Raw genomic sequence first — 26,418 nt, 5'->3', positions numbered from 1 at the left:
TTATTCTCACTTATAAATAACATAGCATGTTTTATAAGGAGGATTTTATAGATTTAATAATTGACTTTTTAAAAGTTTTATTTATTTTTGTAATTTCTACATCCCACATGAGGCTGGAAATCACAACCCCACCATCAAGATTCTCGGGCTCTTCTGACTGAGCCAGCCAGGCGTGCCCCGCCAATAACTGACTTATTTTAAGAGAGTCTATAGCGTAACATTGAGACAAATGGGTCCACGTTATTCCTGAATTATGTAATTTCTATACAAAGTATCACTTTTATGTGTTTTAAGATGTAATCAATTCATTTAAAAATGTATTTAATTCACAGCACAGTGTATATAAAATTATAGCTGCTGATGAGCACTTACATAAAAGTCATGGCAGTCATTACTCTAGTTGACATTTAATTAGCACCTTATTTTGACAAATCCTTTAACCAATTGTTGCCACATAAGAGGGCATATATTTCAGAAAACAAAATCGCTCCCTGGAGAGGCTGCTAATTACGAAGAGCATATATTAAACGCACTTCCTACGTGAGGCGCTGATTTGCATACGCACCTATACAGTCGTTGTTGTGGGAGAGGATGAAACCATGGTTGCAGCGGCAGTTGAAGGAACCGATCGTGTTGCGGCAAGTTCCATTCCCACAGGCGTCTCGCTCACACTCATTTATGTCTAGTAGGAACAAAGGCCGTAGAGAAACGTGGTCGTTAACAGAAGAGGTGAGTGGTTGCCTGGGATTAAAGGGCATGGTGAGGTTCACAAAGCATCAGGTGTAGGCTAAGAACTTCTTGATGTTGGTATTGGCTCCAGCAGTGGCCGCTCCCCATGAGCAACCAGCAAGAGCCGAGGACCTAAACCTTGGGAATAAACCGTCTCCTGGGCTGGCATGTGAAAGGAGGCAAGCTAAGGACATGAGAACTGGACAAGAACTATTTTACTCTATTTACTTCTAGAATTCTCCACCCTTGCCACTTTTCTCAAATATTTTCACTTGGAAATGGAAAATTCTGAGCGCATCTGGGTCTTGATTTGCTGCCACCTTTGGCAAACTTCAGCCTTTAAGATTCTCACTCTAGTTTACCAAAAAGCAGTGAGTCACCTGACATTACCCTGAAATCAGCAACAAAATAAATGAGCTTTCTAACTCACCTGATATTTTAGACACCTTTTCCTTCTTCCCAGTCCACTCCTAAAGACCTATGATCACTCCCACTACTGGTGCCTAAACTCACTCTTCTAAAGTATCCCAATGTGATACCTCTTCTGATACATTCTTGTGTTATTATTTGTCTTTTTATTGGTCTGTGACTTTTCTCTTTGACTATTCTGTAAATCTATTTGGGCATCTTTTATGTCTGAGCATTGTGCCACAACAGCTAACGTCTTTCTTATAGAGCAGGTGTACATTATATTAAGGAGGAAATAAAGAATTAAAACAAAAGAGAGTTGACATTGCTGGTATTGCAGGAGTGAGGCAGAAGGAGGGGGGCGAGGGCAAAGGGAAGGAGGCTCTGGGACTGGAAGACAACCCCTCAGGTTAGCCAAAGGCAGTGTTTAGAGTTACAATTTCCTTTCCTTTCAAATTTTGGACATGAAGATAAGTTATCGGTGATCCTAAACCAGAAAGCTACTGCTGACCCCAAAGTGATCCAATATGTGTGTGTCTGTGGTTGAAGACTGCATCCACGTGAGTCACCCTGCCAGCAATTAAGGGCTGCTGCTTTGATTCATTTTTAGCCAAACTAGCGACATTTTTCTGTAGGGCAGGTTCTTCGGTAGAGGGTTCCAGATAAATCAGATGCAGGTGTCACTGCTATGCAGGGATTAGCTTTCCAGGGACGAGCAGGGCTGATTACACTCCTTTAATATAAAACTTGTCATCTGCTCTGAAGAAGACAAGACTTTGTAAGAATGTTCCCTAATGGATGAACCCAATTATAGTGAAAGGTAAACTCTTTAAATATTAGTCTATTGATTCTTCTTTTTTCAGTTGTGAAACTGATTCATGTTCATGAATCATCCTTAATGGATATTGCTTTAAAGTATAAAAAGGAAGGAAAAGAGAGAAAGTGATTGATTAATACTTGGAATTTATTCTAAATTTTTTTTTTTTTTTTCAACGTTTATTTATTTTTGGGACAGAGAGAGACAGAGCATGAACGGGGGAGGGGCAGAGAGAGAGGGAGACACAGAATCGGAAACAGGCTCCAGGCTCCGAGCCATCAGCCCAGAGCCTGACACGGGGCTCGAACTCACAGACTGCGAGATCGTGACCTGGCTGAAGTCGGACGCTTAACCGACTGCGCCACCCAGGCGCCCCATTCTAAATCAGCATCCTGACTCAGCACTGAAAGCAAGCGGGAAGAGATTTATTTAAAGCCTTGAGCTCTTTTCCCCTAGAAAAATGTGGGGTCTTTTTTTTTTTGCCTTTATAGGATCTACAAATTTGCCTCTGAGGATACGGCACAAACCATGGACCCTTCTCAAAATATGCTCATATTCAAACACTCAAAAGCTGCACTCTATTCCAATAAGGCAAACCCATAGACAATAAAATAATAGGCTATTAACATTAATAAAAAGTATTTTTTGTCTTAATATCTTTCTGTTTTTCCTTTAGTCAAAAGTTTTTCTGACCTGGCAGCCAAATGAATATCAAGGAAGAGGTTTATTGTGTTCAGATTGCCAAAGATTAAATACCAAAGGATGTTAATGCTACACACCTACTTGTGTTTTCATTTTATAAATGGAAAAATTAATACTGAAGGTTTAGTATCAATTTTTATATATATTCAGATGCAAATGAATTTTTCGATAGGATAGAAGTTAAAAATACAATGATAATCACGTACTCACCCAAACACATGGTTTGATCAGCATTTGTTTTAAAACCGGTGTGGCAAAGGCAATAAAAACTTCCAACTGTGTCAATACACTGTCCATGGCTGCATATGTTGGGGATTTCTTGGCATTCATTGCGATCTGTAGATAAAAAGCATCGTAAGTATCTTAGGTAGAGTTAGGGGACAAAACTGCATTAAGTAACTTACTTCTAGATATCACGCTCAGGATTAATCCTAGCTCTAAACCAAGCCAGTAAAACAGATACTGAGATACTGGCATTTTATATATATATATATATATATATATATATATATATATATATATATATATATTTTTTTTTTTTTTTTTTCATTGCCCCATGTATTGTTAACATACTCTGAATGTGCCCAGTAAAAGAGCATTAGTTTTAACTGATTTTGAGGTTAAAAAAAAAAAAAAAAATATATATATATATATATATATATATATATATATATATATTGAATGTGCCCAGTAAAAGAGCATTAGTTTTAACTGATTTTGAGGTTAAAAAAAATATATATTTTTTTTTTAAACTCAAAATCAGTTAAAACTAATGCTCTTTTACTGGGCACATTCAGAGTATGTTAACAATACATGGGGCGATGAAAAAAAATGTTCTGAAAGATGAGAAAAATTAGAAGTAGAATAGGGAAGAAGAAACCAAGCCGGGAGATAATCTGTTTGATAATTTGCCCACGCAGTATCACAGACCGTGGAATGAATTAAGTATTTTGTCTAGTCAAGATTTGGTGTCTCAAGTCATGGACCCTTCAGAGCTTCCCTTGGAAATATATATCAAAGTCAAACAAATCCCATTGCTAAGATAGGTTTTCTTGATGGACAACCCACACTGTCCTTTGTTTAGGTTTCAGTTCATTGTTTTGTCTTACTCCTATAACTTTTTGTTCCATCTTAACCAAGTCTTCATGTCTACACATGGCTCCTTTTAGCACTTGACAATCTTTTTTTTTAATTTTTTTATTTTTTTTATTTTTTATTAAAAGAAAAATTTTTTTTTCAACGTTTATTTATTTTTGGGACAGAGAGAGACAGAGCATGAACGGGGGAGGGGCAGAGAGAGAGGGAGACACAGAATCGGAAACAGGCTCCAGGCTCTGAGCCATCAGCCCAGAGCCTGACGCGGGGCTCGAACTCATGGACCGCGAGATCGTGACCTGGCTGAAGTCGGACGCTTAACCGACTGCGCCACCCAGGCGCCCCATCACTTGACAATCTTAATGATGTTTCTTTTTATTCATATTCATTCAAGGGAATGCCCTGTCATCTTGCTTCTGCCAGTCTTTAAGCCCTGAATTATATTTCTCATCAACTGAATCTTTGTTGCCCTCCTGAAATCTGATGATCTGGGGCGGGGAGGGGGGGAAGGGGGCAGAATTTATTATATGAATCTACAAATGCCGTGATTACATGCCTACTTAGGTCTCTAATTTTTAAAGCTCTCAAAATTCTATGTTTAGGGCACAGGTCATCTGAAGAGCCCTGTATCATCCTGGTTGTCCTACTGTCATAAAAGAGAGCAAACAGCCAGAATGCCAACTAGAGTATAGATTCTGTAGAGCACAGTGACACCCTGCTTCCAGTTAAATAATGCAAACTTGCCGTTGGCCTGTCTTGCCTACTGAGAAGACAGCAACCGGAAATGGACACTTTTTGCCACACAGAGCAGTTGTGCTCATACCAGAAGAGAAGATATCCCATCTATTTCCTGTGCTCAGGCTGCCATTGTTACGACTACCTCCTTCCAATTATAGAACATTACAGCTGATGAATCACCATACAATTTAAAAGTCTTAAGTGAGCTTGAATATATCAACTTAATGGAGAAACTGGGATACCCGTAGCTTAGGAACTATTGCTCACCTACCTAGAAATGCTTGTTAACCTAGTAAGTTATGATTATTCCCATTGGAGAAAACAGACTTAAAAAGGAGCAAACTGTTAAAAGACATTTTAAAAGATTTTAAAAGATATAAATGAAGATGATTCCTGAGTGAAGTCTTCAACCCTAGAGGCTGAATAATTGCAAAACTCAAGTACGTTCCCTTCTGAGGATTCCAATGAGTGAGGAAAAGTGAGCTTGGCTACAAATGACACTCATTCATAGCACTTATCATTGGTTAGCGCTGGATGAGTTTTATTTGTGCTAATGTTCTACAAGAAAATATGGCAGGGCTTAAGCCCTAGCAGGCCATGGTTGGACGCCCTGTCTTGATGTATAAATAGCTTGTCCCACTTCTTGCCTGAGCGTGAAATGGTGTGAAACGACACGTTCTGTATTATCAGCAGTTCTTTATTTTGATTGGAATTATTTTGCCCAGTTTCAAAGACATATAAATTAAGAGCAAAATGCAGGGAAATGCTATAAATGCCAAGTTACACTAGGGTATTGTGACTCATATCAGAGACGTCCCCATTTTTCCTGTCCTATTTTTTTAATACATGGGTAACAACCGCTTTGTTGACAAAATGCTAAACACTTGCACATGTTCCTTTAAACCCAACAAAACAAGCCTTGATTCTCAAAGTGAGTTTTTGTTCTGCTATTACACCCTCTTCCCACCAAGGTCTAATAAAACAATGCAAAATACCCTACAGAGAGCGGTGCACTTCCTACCACTTAATCGCTGGTAGGCAAGGAAATCCAAGGAAAATTTGACCATGTTCCCTTGTGTTGTTTCATTCACAAATGCATAAAATATCCAGGAAACTCCTTGGGAAATGAACCACAGCAAAACAACACATTCTTCCTGACCTCCATGCTAAATATACAATGATTTACAATTACTCACTCACATGAAAATGATTCTGAGGTATAATTTTGTTTCTGGGCTGGAACACTGGTGTTTTAATTTTGGTGCCACTGGCTAGAAGATGCCGTCAGATACTTAAAACTTGACCATCCATATATGCTAACATGCTTATCCTTCTTACTTTTACCGCATCCTTGACAAAAGTAAGCCATGAAATAACCTAACCTCTAGGGGACAGTTTCTCATTTTACTGTAGGTGACTTATGGCTAATAAAAGGCTGTTAATGTTTGCTGCCCTCAGTTCTGTAAGATGTTTAGGAGGATAAGTGGTGCTGTTGGTTCTTTTTGTTCATGCAGGTTAATCTAACTCAGCTCAGGAGAGGTTTGCTATAGAATTGGGGTGTGTGGCTGGAATGGTGGCAACCTCCCACCCTAAGGGGGATCATGTGAAAGGAAAAAAACAAATATCTGTCCCTGAGGACTGGTTAGGGGACTGTGTGCATGTGTGTGTGTGTATTTGAGGGAGAGGGTGTTTAGAGCAGGGCAGCAGATGAGCCAATCTGAAATCTATGTATGCACATGATATATGTCTCGTTTTGGAAACATCACATCTCTAAGGGTTTAGAAATTTCAACAGTTTTCCTTTTTTGCTGGCCTCGTGACTAGAACTCAGCAGTGTAAACCATAACTCAGGTGTTCTTCAAGTTAACCTTCTCAAAAAAATCCAGATGTCTGAAGCCTGCTGGAGATGGCGCGCTGGCGGGCCCACCCAGCCAGTGGAGAGCCACTTACCGTTGCACTGCCCTGTGGAGGTGAAGCGGTAGCCTGGCTTGCAGTCACAGCGGTAGCTGCCCGCGGTGTTGATGCACTCGGCATTGCGCTGGCACACAGGGCCGTTCTGACACTCGTCAATATCTCCAAGCAGAAGAGAATTTAATTAGAAGGAGGACAGAATGTGGGGCAAGTCAACAAAGGCTCTCACTTAAAATAGATTTCTATTTTCTTATTTTGATCAGTTCCATGGAACAGATAGTGGAAGACTTTTAAGACTTCTTTTCTAATTTTTCCACGTTTTTGGTATTTTTTGTAAATGCAAGTACTTGGTTTATGACCACATGTGGATTCTAATGATGCTTGTGTATAAAAGAAAAGTCATACACTCAGCTGCTAGGACCAGCGCTTGGCATAGTATAAACTGAATATCCTAGAAAATGCTGCATTTGCTCAAAGCCCCAGGGTTTTACGATTCATCGGGTTGCTTCGCCTTCGTATACCTAGGGATCACTTGGGATCTTGTTGAAAAGCAGATTCTGATTCAGCATGTCTGGAGAATGGCTTGAGATTCTGCATTTCCAATAAGCCCGCAAGTGATACTGGTGCTCCTGATTCACAGGCAGTGCCTTGCACTTCAGGGCTGTAGGGGCTCCGGCTTAAATTACTGCCACATGGCAGTCAAATCAAGGAAACTTAATATGAGAGGCTGCACATAAAACTACTGACAACAACCCAACTCTCACTATCAAAGAAAAGAATAAATGGATACTCTGTGCTTCAGAGCTTTGACTATACTCAGGGGGGTTGTTTGCCTTTTTTTTTTTTAATCAGGTAGCTAATATAGTTCAAATTCATGACATTATGAAAGTTCTCCATAGTCCAGGATACGCCTTGGGGCAAAATACATGTTCCCTGCCCCTGCTCCTATGAAACAATCTAACTCGGGTTAAGTCCAATAAAGGGAATAGCCTGGAACACAGATGGGAGCTGGCTCTTAGCACCAGTATTAGGGTTTTACAAAAAAGTGGACTCGGCCCATGAAGTTCCCACAAGGGGGCGGCAAATACATCAACCTGTGCCTCACAGGTGTATGCCTGTGTGGCAGGAAAACCTCAACACTTACTGTCAGTCAGTGGGAGTTTCTGCCTAATGTGGGGTGGGGTGGCGTGTGCCTCTCTGGGTAACAGATACAGGGCAGAAGTATGCCTGCCTTGGGTTCCAATGGAACCAAGACCAGCACCACTCTCTCTTAAGTCTTAAGTCTTAAGTCTTAAGAGGGTACAGAAAGCTAGAAGGTAGCCAATCATTGGAAAAGCCAAATGGCATCACAGACAGGCATTTCTGTGAGTCATCAGATGCCGAGCATCGGATTATATGCATGTTTGGGGAGAACAGATGCATGAGTGTTCCCTAAATACTTCTGGAATCCATTCCAATTTCAGGGTTATGGAGGCATGTATTAAATCAACCTTCATTTTCTGATTCTGAGAGCTAAGAGTGTGCTGGGAAGCAGCTGACCCCGGAATAAACATTCACCCTGAGAATGGATATTCTGTGAGACGGACACCAAAAGTTGGAGTGCTTTGTAATCTCAATATCCACTGAGTACTACCCTGACAGCAAAGTGTTTTACATTGGTACAGCTGTAGGCTTTCAATCTCACATGGACAGTAAGGTCTGGGTTAACTTGGCCATCATAGGTGACCATGCCTAAGGGTTTGGGATCTCTGAATAGAAGAGAACAAGAGAGGCCCCAAGAAGGTGGCAGGCATCCTAGCCATTTATGAAAGGGGGAAGACTGGCTATGAGGAAGGCAGGCTACTTTACCATCATCAGCTCCTCTGCTGTGGGCTCCTTTCTTTTCTCCTGCATCATGCTTCCTCTCCGGAACACCTTATCCTTGATGGCCTTCCAAAGCACAGGGGCTAGTGCCAAGGTCTGAGATGACTATTTCCTAAGGAAGGTTCTGAACGGCTATCACCCCATTTACCCCTCTCCGGGAGGCAGTAACATGTGCCCACCTGGCCATAGTAGCTAAAAGCCTGGTGAAGAGAATTTAACAAGCATGTGCTTAGGGCCATAACTTTACTCATGGTCTGTAAGTTGTCCCTAGTCTATGGGGAAAAAAGGTTTTTTAACATTAAAATATTGACATATGTGCTCTCATACATGCTCTAAGGGGTAATAACCCTTTCTGACAAGAACAAAAATTCTGCAAGAGGCCCCAAGTTTAAGGATTAAATAGACAATTATTCCAGCTACCCTAGGGCACATGGTATATTTAATAACCAGCAATGTCCCTTTTACTAAAATATGAAAGTACACTATCTTCCCCAGATGTAGGGGAATATGAAGTGTTGTGAGGAATGCACGGCATCACAGTACATGCACATGGCAAGGGGAGGTAATGTGAAAATGAAAAAAGTACCACTTGCACACATGCCAACATTCTTCATATAAAATCAAATTTGCTGTTCTTGCCATTTGGAATTCTCTCATGCATTTGGAATATTTGCATTAACCTTGTTTTCACTTGGGAGTAGCACAGGCTCCGTTTGGAAGGGAACACTAATTTTGAGATTCAAGTAAAGATGACCGCCCACCACTCCTGCTCACTTTTAAGCAATGAGAAACAAAAGCAATCTATGCGACACACCCAGGAACTCAAGGGTTCTTATATCAGCTGGGAAATCTAATATATTGTGTATAGGATGGGGCTGGGGAGTGCACGTCCTGCTTTTTCCACGGGGACTTAGGAAAGTTTTTCCATGAAAAAATGATGTTCCACATGGTGCCCTACACTATTGCTAGAGCTTGATGGATTGCTGAAATTCCAATGTTGTGAAATTGGCCAAGTGAGTGTGCGTAAGTAGCTTGTCAGTTGGCTCATTCCTGGACATGATATAGTGACATCACTTACCTTCACAAACCAACAACTTGTCATTATAGAAAAAGCCCACTGGACATTCACATCTGAAGCTGCCAACCATATTGATACACACTCCGTTTTCACAGACCCCTGGGATCTCCCGGCATTCATCAATATCTGAAAACAGAGCAGCCACACATGAGTGACAGCACGGCACTGAGAGTCGGCAGCTTCTAACTCCATGTTCTACATAAGGTCCACAATGAAAAAAGAGAAAGTGCATGGGTGTGTGGGTGTGTGGGTGTGTTGGTGGGTATGTGTGTGTTGGGGTGGTGACAGTGGAAAGGGAGGACATCAGTTGATAACAAATTGAAATAACTAAACTGCTTTCAGACACTCATGTATCTATCTGGATTTAGTATCTTTTTGGTTTTGTTCTGAAACAAACCAGGTAGGCGCCATCTTGGTATCCCCTGGGCACTATGCACTGGGTGAACAGAATAAAGTGACAGCTGAGAATAAACGGCCACTCTACCCAAAGTGTGTGGTGGTGTTTGGCCAGAATGGGAAAGGAGAGCTGGTGAAGAACAGAGGAGCTTATGGTCACAGCCAGCTCTGATCTTTCAGATTCCCCTTCAACATCCCCTTCCTCTTTCACATGGTTTTGAAAAGGAGGTACATTAGGTCTGGGGCTGTGAGCTAGGCCCATGCTGACTGTGGGGGCCAGCACCAAGAAGGGCTATAGCCACAGACTGTGGTTTCCTAAGGCCAGGGGCTGGGGCTGGCTACAACTCCACTGTGTTACCAGCCCCTACCATGCCGTCTGATCAATGTTAAGCACCAATTAAATTAAGAACCAGTATCTGGAAGCTGGGACCGGTGAGCATTAAAACAGGATCCAAGCAGGAGTGACAGCAGAGCCACAACGCAGGCTGTGAGAGCAGGGCTGGCCAGCTGGTGAGGTGGCCTTGTGGGCAGGTCTCGCCTCCTCACCAGCCTGGTGGTCCAATCTCTTTCTGACCTGCTCTCAACTCCCAACCATTCAGTGTCTTCTAGGATAATAACAGTAAGAGTGTTACTAGTGTCTCACTTGCTATGTACCTGGCATATTTCTCAACATTCAACCTGGATTTACTCACTGAATCATTACAGCCACTCTACGAGATGGTCTCCAGGTACTGTGACGACTGTCACTATGCAGATGATGGAACTGAGGCCAAGCCAGCAGAAGGAACTTGCCAAAGACCACAAAGCTAATAAGAGGCAGAGTCAGGATTTGACACGAGGAATCCGCTAACAGGCTATCCTACCTCCCTCGGGCTTTTGCACGTCACAGTCAACAATCTTCACAAAACCACAATCAAATTACTTGTTATCCTGGAGGGCCCTTCCGCCACTGCTTGGTGGAATTTCACAAAATGCTTCAGAAGCTGGGAAGGGATGTAAAGCTTTGGTCTTTCCAACCCACTAGGTTTGTGTTACCTTGCCGTTGAGACACTTCCGTTTACATACGATAGTCAGGAGCCTCTGCAAGGACTCTGTTTGCCTAAGTCATAAGAAGGGCCACAGTTGTGGAGCTTACAAGAGACACCGCGATTTCAGAATAATCATACTCTAAAGCCAACCTGCTTTGAAGAAGTTTGACAGACCACAGGTTTATTTTAGATCCTTTTCTAAAGGGTTTGATTTTGTTCAAAGGAAAAATAATCTCTTTAATGGAAAAAAACAACTTAGAGTATATTGCTATTTTGAATGCAGGTGATTATGTTTTTGGATTTTTCACATATTTGCCATTCACATTCTTAAAAGGCTATGCAAAGTAACATCGCAACTGTGAATGATCAGCAAACAAAAAGATAATTCAGACGACATTCTCTTATTATTTAAAATGTGAGACATTATGTTCACATTCATTTATTTTAAATATAAGTGATGTATTATCAAGTTTAACAATAATAGACTGGGTCAAATTTCTAGCCATTGTTAGGCATAAAATAGCAAAAGGATATATTAAAAATTGTATTTTCTTTTCCTGTCTGGATTTCATTTGAACTTCAACTTGGAGAAGTTTATATTTTAAGACAAGATTAATAAACTTGCTATAGTTTTAACCCCATACGAATGGGTTCTATATGCCAACAATCTTAAGACCTTTCAGAAGGAGAGTATAAAGCTCAAATAAAACAAAGTTTCTCAGTCATCTAAATATTTTGTCATGGTGGAATTTGGTAACATTAAGTATATTGCTAACTATCACATTTCCAGCTTTCAAGAGCTCGAGGCAAAGCAAGCTGTGAGTCAGGACTGGATTTGGGTCCCAGCTCTGTTATTAATTAGCTAGGTGACCTCGGCCGAGTCCCTTCCCCTCTCTGGGCCCCTGTCCCCTCAACTGTAAGGCAGTGCGTTTGAACTGGATGATGTCTGAGATGTCTCCAGCTCAACTAGTAGACGACGTTGGTGCTGTTTCCAGTCTTTTGCCTGCTGCCAACCTCGGAGGGCAGGCCTTGGTGGGGGACGTGCCTGGTCTGTCCGTGGAGAGTCATTATTATTAAAGACCACTTATCTTTGGATCGGAGATTCTAGGGAGATGAAAAGATCTGTTTTGGGAAGGGGAAAAACAAAGCAGCGAGGGCCAGGTGTTTCATGCCAATGTCATTTAGCAGTTTTTCTTTCCAAACCATGAAGTTTCTTTGGACGTTGACTAGACTGTTGAGCCATATGGATTTGGCACTAAGAGAACCAGGCTGATTGCTGGACCAGACCCTTGTTTTCTTAAACAAGGTCATTGGAAAGGCTGATGTGGATTTCAGTTTACTTATGAGGAAGAAGGTGGAACAAAGCGAGTGGTGATGTTTGCTACTAGACACAACTGCTCGGACTTAAGACGGGCATCTGAGGATGCATATAAATCACACTGGGGAAAAACTCTGAGAATGCAATAGCTTTCCATCTATTTTTATGTTATTTTCTTTTAAACCACAAAGGCATTGCCTCCATTGGCCGAATGCTGTGCAAGACTTCGGAATCTTGCACAAGCATCTCGAGCACTGCAGAGGTCTCTGCTCCAGTTACCAGATGGGGCCTCCGAGAGGAGTGGCCTCTTTTTTTTTTTTTTTTTTTTTTTTATTGCACATCTGAAATTCCCAAAGCAGATAACCTGAGGAGAATCCATGTGAGATAAAACGGATTCCCTAAAGTGCTTTATGTGTACAACCCACACATAAAGATTGGTATGAAGAGTCATATTAAACTCATGTCATAGTCAGAAGGAAAGATTGGGAATTATAGTCAAAGCAAACGTCAACTGGCCCTACTCCCAGATTCTCTCCCTTTGTTGATGCCTAGGGTTGGTTTAACTAAGCTTGATTGTAATTTTGTGAAAAGCTTTCCAGTCCCCTTAATCATGAGCAACGAATGCTGCCGCCAATTAGGTGGAGCGACACGGGGTGTTTGCGGTTTGTTTCAAAGTAAGAATCAGTGTTTCAATAAAACTAAATGGCATTGTTTCACTAGTTTTTCCTTCTAAGAAAAAAAAAAAAACCTGAGAAAAATAAGGGTGTGTATTCCTGTTTTCAAACACAAAGGCAAACACAGAAAATTCCAACAATGGCATCATAACTCACCAACAGGTAAGCCGGTGTAAATGTCAATGACGAAGCCTGGCCTTTGACTTCCACAGAGTGTAGCAAATTCATCTGCAGTAATTCATTAAACAAAGATGGGGTGAGAGGAGTGAGAATAGGGGTCAGCAAAGAGCAATGACTGGGCCGAAAGAAATTACTTTGGAAACATCTTGCAAAATATTTATCTGTATTTTGAGGAATTTAAAATAAAAAATAAATCTGAGAATCCCCACAGATGTTGTAACCTTGTCCTTAAGGCAAACGCTGCATGAAAAGCGACCTCATGTTGACGTAATACTGAGGAAGAACCAGAGGTCTCCACATCACAGCCCACGCATTTGTATGAGCTTGCCTGTAGGAATTTGGGTTTCTAGAAGGATGTTGTTCAGCTCTGAACCCAGGGACTGGCAAGAGGGCCTCTTTCCACTCACATGAAGGGATCTGGGATTTTAGGAATGCTTACAAAAATCATTTCCTCAGTAGATTGGGGGGAGACTGTAGCAAATCTAGCCAAGTTCTTGACATCAGGTCTATTAATGACTAAGTCAGTTCAAACAACCAACTTATGTCATTACTTCAGTTTTTGGAGCTGGGTTTCGTTTGGTGCAGCTCTTTCCTTCTTTCTCTCTCCCTCCTCCGACCTTCTATCTTTCTCTTGCTTGTCTGAATTCATCAAAGTTGATAACAGAGGATGAACTAAATGTCATCTGCAGTCCTTCTAACTCAGAGGTTCTGTAATTCCAGATCATGACTGTAACTGATATAGCATGGTATCAATTTAAGCTCAAGGTGGTCATTGCCTTATTGGTCAAACCCACTAAAAAGTATAAAACGTCTCTGAAAGTAGTTTGGTCAAAATGTAGCATGTTCTTCTTCTACTGCTTTATTTCCTTCATATCTGACTGTCTACTTTTAACAAATATAATGCCAGCTGACACTGGTCATCCAGACATATTTCAGGAACTTCTAAAATGTGTGCAGATTACATACCTAAATGAAAAGCCATGACTAGATTTGGCCAAGATTCAACATGAATAAGAAATCTTGCATTTTAGATAAAAAATATGCACGTTCTTAACTCAGATACTTTTGAAAGTAATGTAAGTCTTTAGTAAGGGTTTCCAAAACGGTCTCTAGGGGAACACACAATGATCCATTAAGATAAAAAAGAAACTACTAAGACTTTCATTTCTCTTCACAAAATCTAATTTAAAAGGTTAATTTTGTATATATTTTCTAATGGAACAGTTCATGAAAATAACAAATGCATTTTTCAATCTAGTTGAAAAATATATGTAGAGATATATACACATATACTTTTACATGGAAACACACACATCAAATAGGTGTAACCCCCCTGCTTTTTAACTGATAGGTATGTATGATCAAAAGATTTGAAGACCATTGGTAAAGATCAGGGGTTAGCAATTTCTTTCTTAACGGACTAAAGAGTAAATATTTTAGGTTTTGTAGGCTGTGTAGTCTCTATTAAAACTACTCAACTATCCCATGAAAGCAGCCACAGGAAATATGTAATCAAATTTGTGTGGCTGTGGGGGTGCCTGGGTGGCTCAGTTGGTTTAGCGGCCGACTTCGGCTCAGGTCACGATCTCGCGGTCCGTGAGTTCGAGCCCCACATCAGGCTCTGTGCTGACAGCTTGGAGCCTGGAGCCTGTTTCGGATTCTGTGTCTCCCTCTCTCTGACCCTCCCCTGTTCATGCTCTGTCTCTCTCTGTCTCAAAAATAAATAAACGTTAAAAAAAATTAAAAAAAAAATTTGTGTGGCTGTGTTCTAACATGATTTTATTTATAGACACGAAAATTTGAAGTTCATATACTTTTCGGGACATAACATATTATTCTTTTGATATTTCCCAACCTTTTAAAACATGTAAAAACCATCCTCAGCTTTGGGCCACACAAAAATTAGTGTGGGCTAGATTTGGCCCAGGGGCTGTACCTGGCCAACCCCTGGTCGAGAGACGTCTTGCAGACTGTGGATAACTCATAGGTAATTCTAAGTGATGATTAATACATTATTTCTAGAGTAAACAATGGAGGAACTGGTATATTTTACTAAAAAAAAAGAATATTCTGTTTCACATGTAATCAGATAGAACCAGACAAGAGATTTAGTATCTTACAGATCACTGTGGGGAACAGAGTAGGTACCACAGAATACGATCAATAACTGCATCACAGTTTATTTAACTCTAAATAAGAACATTAGTAAATGATGTCATCATTTACCGTATAAGAACCACGCACCATTTCACTTCATTTACTCCAAGGACATGGGTTAGACTTTTTTGTTTTTAAACAAATAACATTACATAGATTTTTCTCTATGAGGATATAAGAAAAAATTTCTCTCCAATCTCAGTACCATGAAGAGTTGCACTTTCCTTTAGTGTTTAGTTTGCTTTATAGTCATTGAGACTCTTAGACTTGATTATCTCCCCCTTTTTATATGAGCTGCTAGAAAGTTTGGAGCCAAACTTATTGCTCATCTTTGGCAAGTGTGTAGAAATTCCCAGCTTGGATTTTTGCGTATTAGCCTCGCTCCTTGCTCCAAGTTTCTTACCCTTGTTTGCCATTTGCCTTAGGCCTTCTTATTTTACATTCAAATCTTTATGGGCTGCCTTAAATTCTTTTTGGAACAAGACCAGTTATAAATAGGTAAGAATAATAGGAATATGGTTCACCTATTTGTCATATCGCTTCGCCTAACGTTTCTAGTCTTTCAGTTACGTGGTGAACTCCGTGACGATAACAGTGTTTCTGTTTCTCCCCTCTATGCTGAGTCTGTAAGTCTGGCGAGTGAACTAGTGTACAAATTAGACAGTGTGTTCTGTGACTCAATTTTCAGCTGGAAGGACCAGAATCAACTGTGAACTTACACAGTTGCCTCTGTGAGCTAATTTTTTGCTTAGGAAGATAAACGACGGACTTTTTTCTTGCCTGGCTGAGACTCATTTCTCTCAACAATCCATGGGTAACTTATCAACCTATGTTTTTGGTAATGGTGCAACTCACCTGTGCTCGGGATGGGACACTGTTCACAGGGCTTATTCCAGGCCCGGCCAATGTTGTAGGAACAACAGCACATCTTCTTGGTCATATTGAACAAAAGTTCTCCGTCGCAGGTCTGGTTGTCAGCGTAATAGTTTCTGTAGCACAAACTTCTTCTCATATCTAGAGGGAAGGGGATGGTGATACCATGGGGAAAGCACACCGGATGTCTAAGGGGATACTCAAGAAGTATGTTTCTTTTGGATTTTATTATAACTTGACTTGGATGAGAGCAGGAACAGCCTGCTCTTACCCAATTTTCTATCCACATCTGCCGCTATAAGAAAGGGGACTTTGAGAAATGTATTCCCTGGGATTTGGGGCCACAGAACTAAGTCATTATGGAGCCGCAGCATTAATAAACTTTACACGACTCTCCACCCAGACTCTTAGTAACAATTCTCCACTGCTATTTGGCAGTAATTTTCTCATTTCCGACTCATGATGTTTTAATACTGTAAGTCAGTGCTGTAAATATAATTGTATAAAGATACACCCAAAGTCAAACAAAAGAAGTACTATTAAACCGTTGTTTGGGATTTTCCAACATTACATTTTAAAGAAAACTCCCAACCACCCACACAAGGTGGGGAAAAAAGGCCAAGCTTATGGTTTACAAGGGAGGAGGCTCTCACAAAGACAGTGGAAGGGTGGCAGGCAGCACTCGGTCTGATGAGTAACATAACACTAAGGACCAAGTGCTGGGCTTACAAGCTCTTTTTCTCTTCACAGATGAAGATCGGACATGCAAGATTAAGAAAAACTTGAACTTACCCATGCAATTATTCCCCCCATTCACTTGCATGTAGTCTGGAGGGCAAATACAGGTGTAGTTGCCGACGGTGTTGTAACACGTCCCCGGACCACAGATTCCGGGAGTCTCACATTCATTCACATCTGTAATCCAGACAGAAAGTGGTATACGAATATGAAAGCTTCACTCTTTGGAATGGCCTGATACTCAGTGTCAACATAAATGTCGACAATGGAGGAGAAAATCCACAGGGCACTTTGAAATCTGGATAACAAAAATAGATGTTTAATTCATCGGTGGCCTTTGCCTATGCTAATGTGTATGTTTTCAGGAAAGGAAGTGCCAGAAAAAAAGGTTTTGCCTTCTGATAGGAGTTCCTAATAGATGAGTCCATAACATCCTGAAAGGCATGCAGAGATGGAGATATGGAGAAATCCTTCAGAAAGACCGCTAATACGTCATATGTTCACAAAATCTGTGGAAGAATATAATAGACCCTGAAGCCATTCAACAACCACTTTCATGAATTTGCATTGGTAAGGTAGAATGGAAGTAGGTATTTAACACCTCTATCCCCATTTTCAAACACAGAGGTTGACTCTAATCTTTGTTGATTCCAGGGGTCTTAGAGCTGTGTTATATACACTGTGATAATTAATACACAGTGAGGTCATCCTTTATCGAAGTCACCTCATAAGCCTTTTGGAGAGCCAGAGGCATATTTCTCCTCCAGGATACAGGGAAGTATCTTCCTAACTAGTCATGTGACTCCCTCATATAGATGAAAACCATCTTTCCCACCACAGTCTATGGCCCAAGTGCTTTGAAAGCCAGAAGCGGTCAATATTCTCCATCTTTCCAATAACACAGGATGAACAGGAATTATCACTTACATCATAAGACCAAAGAGGCTGCCTTTTTAAGAGAAGCTCATTTTGGTTCATTAGTACAGATCAGTGGTAAATAACAGGAAGAAGAAGAACTCAGTGCTTCCCAGAATACAGAAGTCCTTGAAATGAGACCTGAGCTACTCTACTATAAATGGCTTTTCTCAAGAGCCCAGAAAACTGCAGGCATAAGTGAGACAATGGCCTAAGATAATAAAACTCCACTTTTCTCAGAAGAAGAGGAATATTTGGGGTGTATCAGAAATGATATCCCATCAGTAACATTCGTGTAAGCTGCCACAAGTATGGCACGTTTACCTGGCTAGGTTCATGTTTAGACCATTGCGCTATATAGCTAAATTCTTAGTTTTACTGGTGACTGTATACTGGCTTTTGAGGTCAGTTCTCAATAGCTGAAAGAACTTATCCTCCTAAAGGACCATTTACCGTCACACACTCGGGTATCTTCGTTCAGGTAGTAACCGGTTGGACAGCGGCACTGGAAACTGCCGAAGGTGTTGATACATTTCCCGCCTTGGCACAGTCCTGGGAGCTCCTGGCACTCATCAATGTCTGTCAAAATGAAAACAACAGCATTTCTTCAGCACTGTAAATAAACCCAAGGAAGTTCAAAATGCGCATACTTTAAGATCAAGGATACAGAATTACCTTCCAGGATGACAGTGATAGGGTTGGGCCGAAAACCTTCTCCTCCAGGACAAAGAATTTTGTACTCAGCTATTGAAACAAAAAATCAAATGGAGTTCTTTTGAATCTAACATTTCTAGAAATAGTATCCTCAAGAGAAATACTGACATAGCCAACTGAAAATACTCATTTTCAGGAATCCTTAGCAGTTACCCCACCCATCTTAAGCAAGTTAACAACTGTGTGTATGCGTGTTATTTTCAAATGGCTTTTACTAAGGGTGCCAGAAAGATGGAAGGCCACTGTCCTCAGTCTTTGGACCCACCACCTACCCTCCTGGCCTCATGTTCCTGTGAACATGTTTTATTCACGTTCATCACTAGTAGTGATGAAGTAGTAGTTATTGTCATCACTACTTCTTTGTAAAGATTTTCTTCCCCTTTTTATTTTCTAACCAACTCCTCCATTTTTACATTTTGTTCAGCCTTACTTCCTGGGAATTACTGCCTCCCTTAATAATGTTAATCAGCCTGTCTCCAAAACTCTTTCCAAACAGAACCTTAGGGAAAGCTGTTCTTTCCTGGTTCCCATCCCACTTTTGTCTCTAATGCCTAGAGATCTTTCTTGCCCCTCTATTTTACTGAGTGCAATACTGATTCCCTTGGTTTCCCAAACCAACTTTCTACATTGTCCTTTGATTTTCTCCATTAATTCTGTCATTCAAGTATTTCACTCAGGAACATTTATTTCAGTGCCATGCGCCAGCAGTGTGATACTTACAGGCACATGCGAGTAAGAATGAACCTAACTGGGGCCTCTGGGTGGCTCAGTCAGTTAAGCATCTGACTCTTGATTTCAGCTCAGGTCGCAATCTCATGGTTGTGAGACAGAGCCCCACATCAGGCTCAGTGCAGAGTATGGAGCCTGCTTGGGATTCTCTCTCTCTTTGCCCCTCCCACGCACACGTGTGTGTGCACGTGCGTGTGCTCTTTCTCTCGATAAATAAATAAACTTCAAAAAAAATTAACCTAATCTGTGTGTCATCCTGGTGAGCTGTGATAAAAATTAGCTCTTTCATAATCATCCTAATCTTTCCAAATCTGATAATCCATCTCCTGGCTTTCTGAAATGCTATGTGTATATGCCTAAATGTACACATGTATATATTTCAGTTCCAGGTCTGATCCAGTTTGGGGTAGTGTGGACCTATTGCTTTACTAATAATTTTTTTTTAAGTTTGTTTGTTTGTTTATGAGTACAAGAAAGAGAATTCCAAGCAGGCTCCATGCTCCGTGTGGAGCCTGACACAGGGTTGGATCTCAGTAAACCTGTGAGACCATGACCTGAGCCAAAACCAAGAGTTTGCCACTTAACCAGCTGTGTCACCCAGGAACTCTGCTTTGCTAATCATTATTAATCAATAGAGCTGACTCCCCTACTTAAACACCTTGGTTTGCTTCTTTCAACGTCAACAAAATTAACTACCTCCCTCTTTCATTTTTTTCTTTCCTCCTCTTCCTCTAATCATACACTCTTTTTAAGTCTCCTTTTTCAGGTCACACCCTGCCTTCAAGGCCCAGGGAAAAAACGCACAAGGTCATCACCACCTCTGCCATTTCAGAACTGACTTCCCTTTCTGAAGAGAAGAAAGAAGGTGCCTGCTAAGCCTTCATCCCTGTGCTGAGTGCTTGACATGAATGACTTCTTTTAATTCTATGAGGCATTATATGAATGAGGAAGTTCAAGTCTTGCTAAGTAATTTGCCCAAAGTTACATCAGTGCCAAGTGATATAGAGTCCTAACTGGAGCGAGGAGTGCTCTTTCTCCTGTTCATGGCACTGTTTCTGTTCTTTCTTCCCTTATTGAGACCTACACTCAATTACAGCTTTTATGTTTGGATCACACTTTGCTAGCTGTACACTTCTGGAGGGCAGAATCTAGTCTAATTCATCTTTGCACACTCAGAGTACACACTCTAGGTACCCAACAAATAATTTTAGAAAAAGTGAATAAATGAGCCTTCTGCAGGGAAAGAATCAGTACCTATCCCAATATACACTGTTAGCAGCAGCATCAACCTTTGCCTAAGAAGCCACATCTGACTGAATCCTCATATAGGACTCACTTAGAAAAATGTGAAGCCTTTTCTATTTTTAGGAGACTTATTTATGTCCTTAAAATCACATTCTAAAGCTTTCTTTCAAGTAATACCATAAGAATAGAAATAACCTTCCCTTTCGTATTTACTTAACTAATCACTTTTCTTTTACCAGGGACCAAGGGTCTAACCTATCCTAGAGCTTTTGATAACTAGTCCACACATCTATCGATGTGTTCCTGGAAGGTAAGCAACATTATGTAAGTAACCTAGCCTGTAAAAATCTTCTTTAAAATAGCACTATGTACTTTTCACTCACATAGAAATGAAATGTCACCTGCCTGCCCCACCTGCCCTTTTAGTACAAGCCAACTGGGGACTCTTCTGACACCCAAACTGGGAATGGGGTCCCTCAATAGGGCTGAGAGGTTTGATCTCCTTTCCCTGACTAAAGACTAGAGACTGGAGGCAGCTCCCTCTTTCTGTAGCTTCTGTCCTGTGGATCTAGAAAGGAGAACCGGCCTGAGCAGGAATAATAATAATAAACAGGAGGATGTACACTTACATGTGTTCACAGGAGGGCACAGCTCACAAGGAGTACCCCAGGCTTTACCCAAAGAACAGCAGCAGGAAGCCTTGGAGACACCAACTCCAATTTCATTGCTACAGGCTGTATCTCCATTGTCTCCTCGAGGTCGAACATCCAGATAGCAATTTCCAGAGCGGGTATCTATTTACCATGTATAAACAAAAGAGTGTCAAGAATATTCTCTCTATGGGAGGGCTGGATATTGAAATCCATTTCAGAAACTGTTTAAACACTGCAATTTACTTTTACCACGAAACTAAGAAGTGCCCAAACACATATACTGGGAATTTACCTACAGAATAAAAAATAACTGAAAGTATAAATCAGATTTAGGCAATGTTTAAATTTTTATGGTATTACTTTTTTAAAAATTTGAGAATGGAATGTTCAATGCTGCTTTCAAAGTAAAAGTATACTCTCTAAAAAGTTTTAAGATCTTACCAACACAGCCAACTCGAGTTGGATTCAGCTCAAAGTCGGGTGGACAGTCACAGGTATAGCTGCCTGGAGTGTTGACACAGTTCCCACTGATACACGTGGTTGGATCCAGACATTCATTAACGTCTAAAACCACACAGCAAGGGGCACAATTATCAGCCAATGTGGGGCAGACGTCACCATACAACGGTAGCAGTGGATCTGGGGCTCCCAACAAGAATTTTAAGAGTTACTAGTTACATTACGCCTAGAAATACGGTCTTCCACTTCTGAAATAAAAACCCCTCAGGAAGGAAATATGTCATAGTCTTTGGTCTTTTTCCCCTGGAACACATTTAGCATTCAAATTTGTCATCAGGAGAAAATATAACTTTGGAACTAGGAAAAATATTCCAGTCAAGGTAACTGAAAGGAAAACACTACTGTGACCTCGGTCAACCAAAAATTCAGACACAGGTTTTAAGAAAATATATTTAATATGTGTGGCTTGTTATTTCATCAAATTAGAGCAAGATGTCCCAGGGAACCCTTAGGAGCAGGCAACTTCTGCTGCTTCCCCAACCGGGCACGCTCGCCTCGGTGCAGCTGAGTACAAGGCAGACACACGCACAAGGCTTAGTGTGCTTCCTCAAGCCTGCTAAGAGTCACTCTCCCATCATTGATGCTGTGTGGAATATTTCCCTTTCAGTTTCTATTCCAAAAATATGTACAGACTTCCGGATTTAAGATGTGGGTTTTGGCAAATTCCACCTCGTGTAATCCTTTTGTCTGTTTTGAACACTGATGAAATACTTAAGAACAGACAAGCTGACTCAGAGAGAAGAGAACGGGAAATGAGGATACCTTTCTCCTTGGGTTTCCCTCCCAGCCTGCTGTGGACCTGGTAACCTTCCTGTAGGTTCCACTGCAGAAAATTCATTTGCTCAGATTGCATGTGAACTTGGAGGGACAGGGAAGACTAATAGAAATGAGGTCAGACAGAACGATGCTGATGGTAAGCTGGGGCACTGAGGAAGGCATATGGGCCCTGGAGAGGCAACTTCCTGAGGCATGCTAGAGGCCTGGCTTGGTGTCATGAGTTCCCATCAAAACAAAACAAAACAAACAACAAAAAACCAAAACAAAAAAGACAAAAGAATGCCTTTGGGAGGAATACCCTGGTCTAGATTTATTTCAGGGAGGTGGTCATGGTGGTGGTGGTGGTGGTCATAATCTGGAGAGCTACTGAATCACAGCTTGTTTAGGTAACTGGAAAAAAAAAATTTTTCCCTGAAATCCTGGGCCTATCCAGAATGGAATATGTTTCCTCAATATCCTTGAATAGACCAGTGGCCCAGGAAAGAGAATGTAGATGTCTTGCAAAGTCTTAACTCAGTGCCAAAGGGAACCAAGTGACGGTCCACAGAGGGCCTATAGCTTTTCTAATTTTTTTTCTTATGTTCCCTGAGAGTCCCCTGCTCTATAAGAAAATGATCTGCACACTAGAAATTGGTGGCTGCGCTCTCCGCATCACATTCTCTGGTGACCACCGACAGGCCACGATGGGAAGGAGTGGGTGTTACAATGGAGAAGTGCCAGGAGAACACTCATGATCCCAGTGCACGGCCTTCAAAAGGAACCTTTCCGAAAATGTGCCTAAGGAGAAAAGGAATGGCTGGGAGACCTTTCAGCCAGAGCACCCCTAGAATTTTCTTCTATAGCCATGAACTTGACTGTGAGGCTATAAACTCTGTTCCTTCAATCGTCTGCCACTCTTTCCTCTGCATCCTTACATGTACCCCGTTCCAGGAAATTAATTCTGTGACTCTGTGAATATTCTTGTGAGGTCCCAGTGATACCCCAAGAGCCAGGTCCTCAGGACACCTGGGAGCAGATTTCGCTGGGAATGGACGTCTTACCTGTGCAGTTCCCGCCACTTCTGTCCAGTTCGTAGCCTATCTCGCACTCACAGCGGAACAGGCCGGGAAGGTTGTGGCAAGTTCCAAAAACACAGATGTTCGGAAGGGAGCACTCGTCGATATCTTGGGGAGGGATACAAAGGGGGAGAAATTATTATTATTATTATTATTATTATTATTATTATTATTTTGCTAAAGGAACTGCCCAGTGTCATTAGGCACCTCATGTTATCAAGAAAATGAAGACTGCTGGGGTGTCTGGGTGGCTAAGCATCTAACTCTTGGTCTCAGCTCGGGTCATGATCTAAGGTTTGTGAGTTCAATCCCCGCATTGGGCTCTGCACTGATGGTGTAGAGCCTGCCTGGGATTCTGTCTCTCCCCCTCTCTGACCCCTCACCTGCTTGTGCTCTCTTTCTTTCTCTCAAAATAAATAAATAAATAAATAAATAAAAAAAAGAAAATGAAGACCACCTAACATCAATCCACATGCTTCTCCTAAAGCCTGTTAGATGATTTGCCAAGTGTAGTGAAGCCTCTTACATGAGAGCTCACTTTTTTCAGCCTCCATTACATACCAAGCAGTAGGCTAAGCATTACATGTATATAATTTCTGGTCTTTCACATAGATCCATGTCATTTTTGTGAAGTAAAAGTCAAAAAGGCTACCTTAGACCAAATTCTTTTGTTGTTCTTATCTATACAGTCATTGTTTTTTTATCATGGGTTATAAAATTTTACAGACCACAAAGGCTTTGTGGTAACTTTTGTAATCAGTTTTATAATCTTCTGTATCCCTAGTGCTATGTTGTGTGCTTGCTATTGTTGATGGAGATCCAAAACTGCAGACACTTCTTCCAGGCCTTGGTCCCCGCCTCACATTAATGTTCTGCGTGTGCAATTGACACACAGGCACATTATCAGCCTTGAGACTGGCTTTAAATAGCTATAACCACTCTGCAGGCAATGATTTATATTAAGAACAAACAAACAAACACAACCTTCCCTTATAGCATGAAAAGAAGCAGAACTTTGTGCCTATTTAGGTTACCAGAAGTGGCACAGTACCTGTTTTCCTTGGATGTTCAGAGTAACAAAAGTAAACAACGTATTAGGCACATGGTCAAGAGCATAATCTGGTTTCTTGCTTCAGAAGAATTTTATATCAAACTCTGCATATTTAATATAAACTGTATAAAGAACACCTAATGGTTCCATAACAAAGAAAAGTATTTACATAGAACTGTATGAGGGAATTAGTATACACGCCATAGCTAAAGACTGATTTTGAGTTAATGTCCAATTACCAAGCAACAATTATTAGTTATGACATTAATCAGGGTCTTGTTTAAACTTCTACTGTCAATGGTTATCATTTGTTTATTTCTACTGAAATCTTTTTAGTTCATGGTAGACACTAATTCGTGTCAGTGAGGGATAATGCACTTAGATTTGACAAGTGTGGGGAAAGAGAAGAACCTTGTGTTTCCTAGTGGGTGCTAGCCTTAGCCAACAGGCTCCCAGGATTCTTCTTGTCTGACCAACACTTCTCAGAAAGACAGAGACTTGCACTGGGAGACAGCATGACATATAACATTATCCCTTACTGAATGGATTTGCAAAGGATTGTTCCATATTCACATGTATTAGATATTTAGAGACCATGTGAGACAAACCCAGTACATTATTCTACATATGGAGGAGATTATCTGCTCTATTATTTTAAAGCTTTTATTTCGAGAAACCAAACCATAGCAGAGATTAAAAACATATTTAAAGAGAATCCTTCAAGAGGACATTATCAGGGCACTTTGAGCTCTTTCCCCCAGCAATGGGGATAAACAAGTCGCACTGAGTTAACCACACCTTGTTAGTGTCTCTCTCCTATGGCCAATGGGTGTACTCGTGTAGACCATCTGGCCATGGTTGGCTGTGCAGTTTTTGGTCAGAAAGTTGAGATTTTCTCTGTACAAAGAGAAATCATCCAGCTGGAGACCTAATACCTCCACAAACTGAATTGACCAGCTTAGATGTGAAGCCAAAACACACCTCAGTTAAAAAAAAAAATCAGGAATGTTTAAATAACCTCATCTTGTCAGGCTTTACAAGGGCCCCAGCAGCTTCCCCATCAGTTACCTTCACAGGCTTTCCCATCAGCACTGGGCACAAAGCCCATGTCACATTCACAGCGGTATCCTCCTGGGGCATTTAGGCACTGGCCATTGCCACACAGATTCAGATTCTCAGAGCACTCATCAAGATCTACAGCCAGAAAGAAACACAAGTTACTCTTCCTTAGTCAGGAGGATCCTAGTTCCTCACATCTGACATTTTTTATCATTATCAACTTCCTGAGTATTGCAGTGTTTCATCAAATTTCTATGTGATACATTGAAACTCATTCTTTTTTCTCCTTTGAATGTTAGTATTGAATAGTCCATGAATATGGGGTTCAGATTCAGAATCCTGAATGCTAAATTGTCCCTAGTGATGTAAAATGAATAATAAGTCAAATGAATCATTCAAATTAAGGCTTTTTCAAGCAGGGTCACCCACATGAGGACACATCCATGACAGGAAATAACATGCCATGATTTGTGCCTATTTCTTAGGTTTCAGACTCAGCTCAGATGGGCAGCAAAACACCTGGAACAGCAACTACAAAGGAAGCCAAACGTTCCTGTCTGCTTAATTTTGACTCAGTTTTGCTAATAACCACAGGCATTAAATATCAAGCACATCTGGGGCGCCTGGGTGGCGCAGTCGGTTAAGCGTCCGACTTCAGCCAGGTCACGATCTCGTGGTCCGGGAGTTCAAGCCCCGCGTCGGGCTCTGGGCTGATGGCTCAGAGCCTGGAGCCTGTTTCCGATTCTGTGTCTCTCTCTCTCTCTGCCCCTCCCCCGTTCATGCTCTGTCTCTCTGTCCCAAAAATAAATAAACGTTGAAAAAAAAATTAAAAAAAAAATATCAAGCACATGGACCATGTATGTCTGATACGGGAAACTGAATATTTTCTAAGAAGTAATGGAAGGTTTATGATGACAAAATTTCACTGAATCAAGACATAAACAATTTCAAATATGCTAAAAATTTTCAATGAGTTGGAAAAATTCCAGGTAAATCA

The 26,418-nt window shown here is 41.0% G+C and overlaps 1 protein-coding gene and 1 long non-coding RNA gene across 2 annotated transcripts in view; one reads left to right on the top strand and one right to left on the bottom strand.

The window, feature by feature from the left end:
• FBN1 (fibrillin 1) overlaps window positions 1-26,418 on the bottom strand; it is a 233,592-nt gene that overhangs the window by 34,040 nt on the left and 173,134 nt on the right. Inside the window, exons 34-46 of the mRNA XM_023255387.2 lie at window positions 25,431-25,556; window positions 23,297-23,419; window positions 21,402-21,524; window positions 20,937-21,101; window positions 18,295-18,363; window positions 18,073-18,198; window positions 16,759-16,881; window positions 15,949-16,107; window positions 12,913-12,984; window positions 9,341-9,466; window positions 6,439-6,561; window positions 2,867-2,992; window positions 566-682 (exon numbers count right to left, since the gene is read on the bottom strand). Of these exons, the coding sequence (XP_023111155.1) occupies window positions 566-682; window positions 2,867-2,992; window positions 6,439-6,561; window positions 9,341-9,466; window positions 12,913-12,984; window positions 15,949-16,107; window positions 16,759-16,881; window positions 18,073-18,198; window positions 18,295-18,363; window positions 20,937-21,101; window positions 21,402-21,524; window positions 23,297-23,419; window positions 25,431-25,556 (1,578 nt within the window). The remainder of the gene's footprint in view (window positions 1-565; window positions 683-2,866; window positions 2,993-6,438; window positions 6,562-9,340; window positions 9,467-12,912; window positions 12,985-15,948; window positions 16,108-16,758; window positions 16,882-18,072; window positions 18,199-18,294; window positions 18,364-20,936; window positions 21,102-21,401; window positions 21,525-23,296; window positions 23,420-25,430; window positions 25,557-26,418) is intronic.
• LOC123385951 lies at window positions 602-2,873 on the top strand. Its single transcript, XR_006599264.1, has 3 exons — window positions 602-729; window positions 1,608-1,697; window positions 2,446-2,873. It is a non-coding gene; the product is annotated as an uncharacterized LOC123385951 (long non-coding RNA).

Source organism: Felis catus, chromosome B3 (genome assembly GCF_018350175.1).
Source record: "Felis catus isolate Fca126 chromosome B3, F.catus_Fca126_mat1.0, whole genome shotgun sequence".
Classification (NCBI taxonomy): domain Eukaryota; kingdom Metazoa; phylum Chordata; class Mammalia; order Carnivora; family Felidae; genus Felis; species Felis catus.
This window is presented reverse-complemented; position numbering and strand designations above follow the sequence as displayed.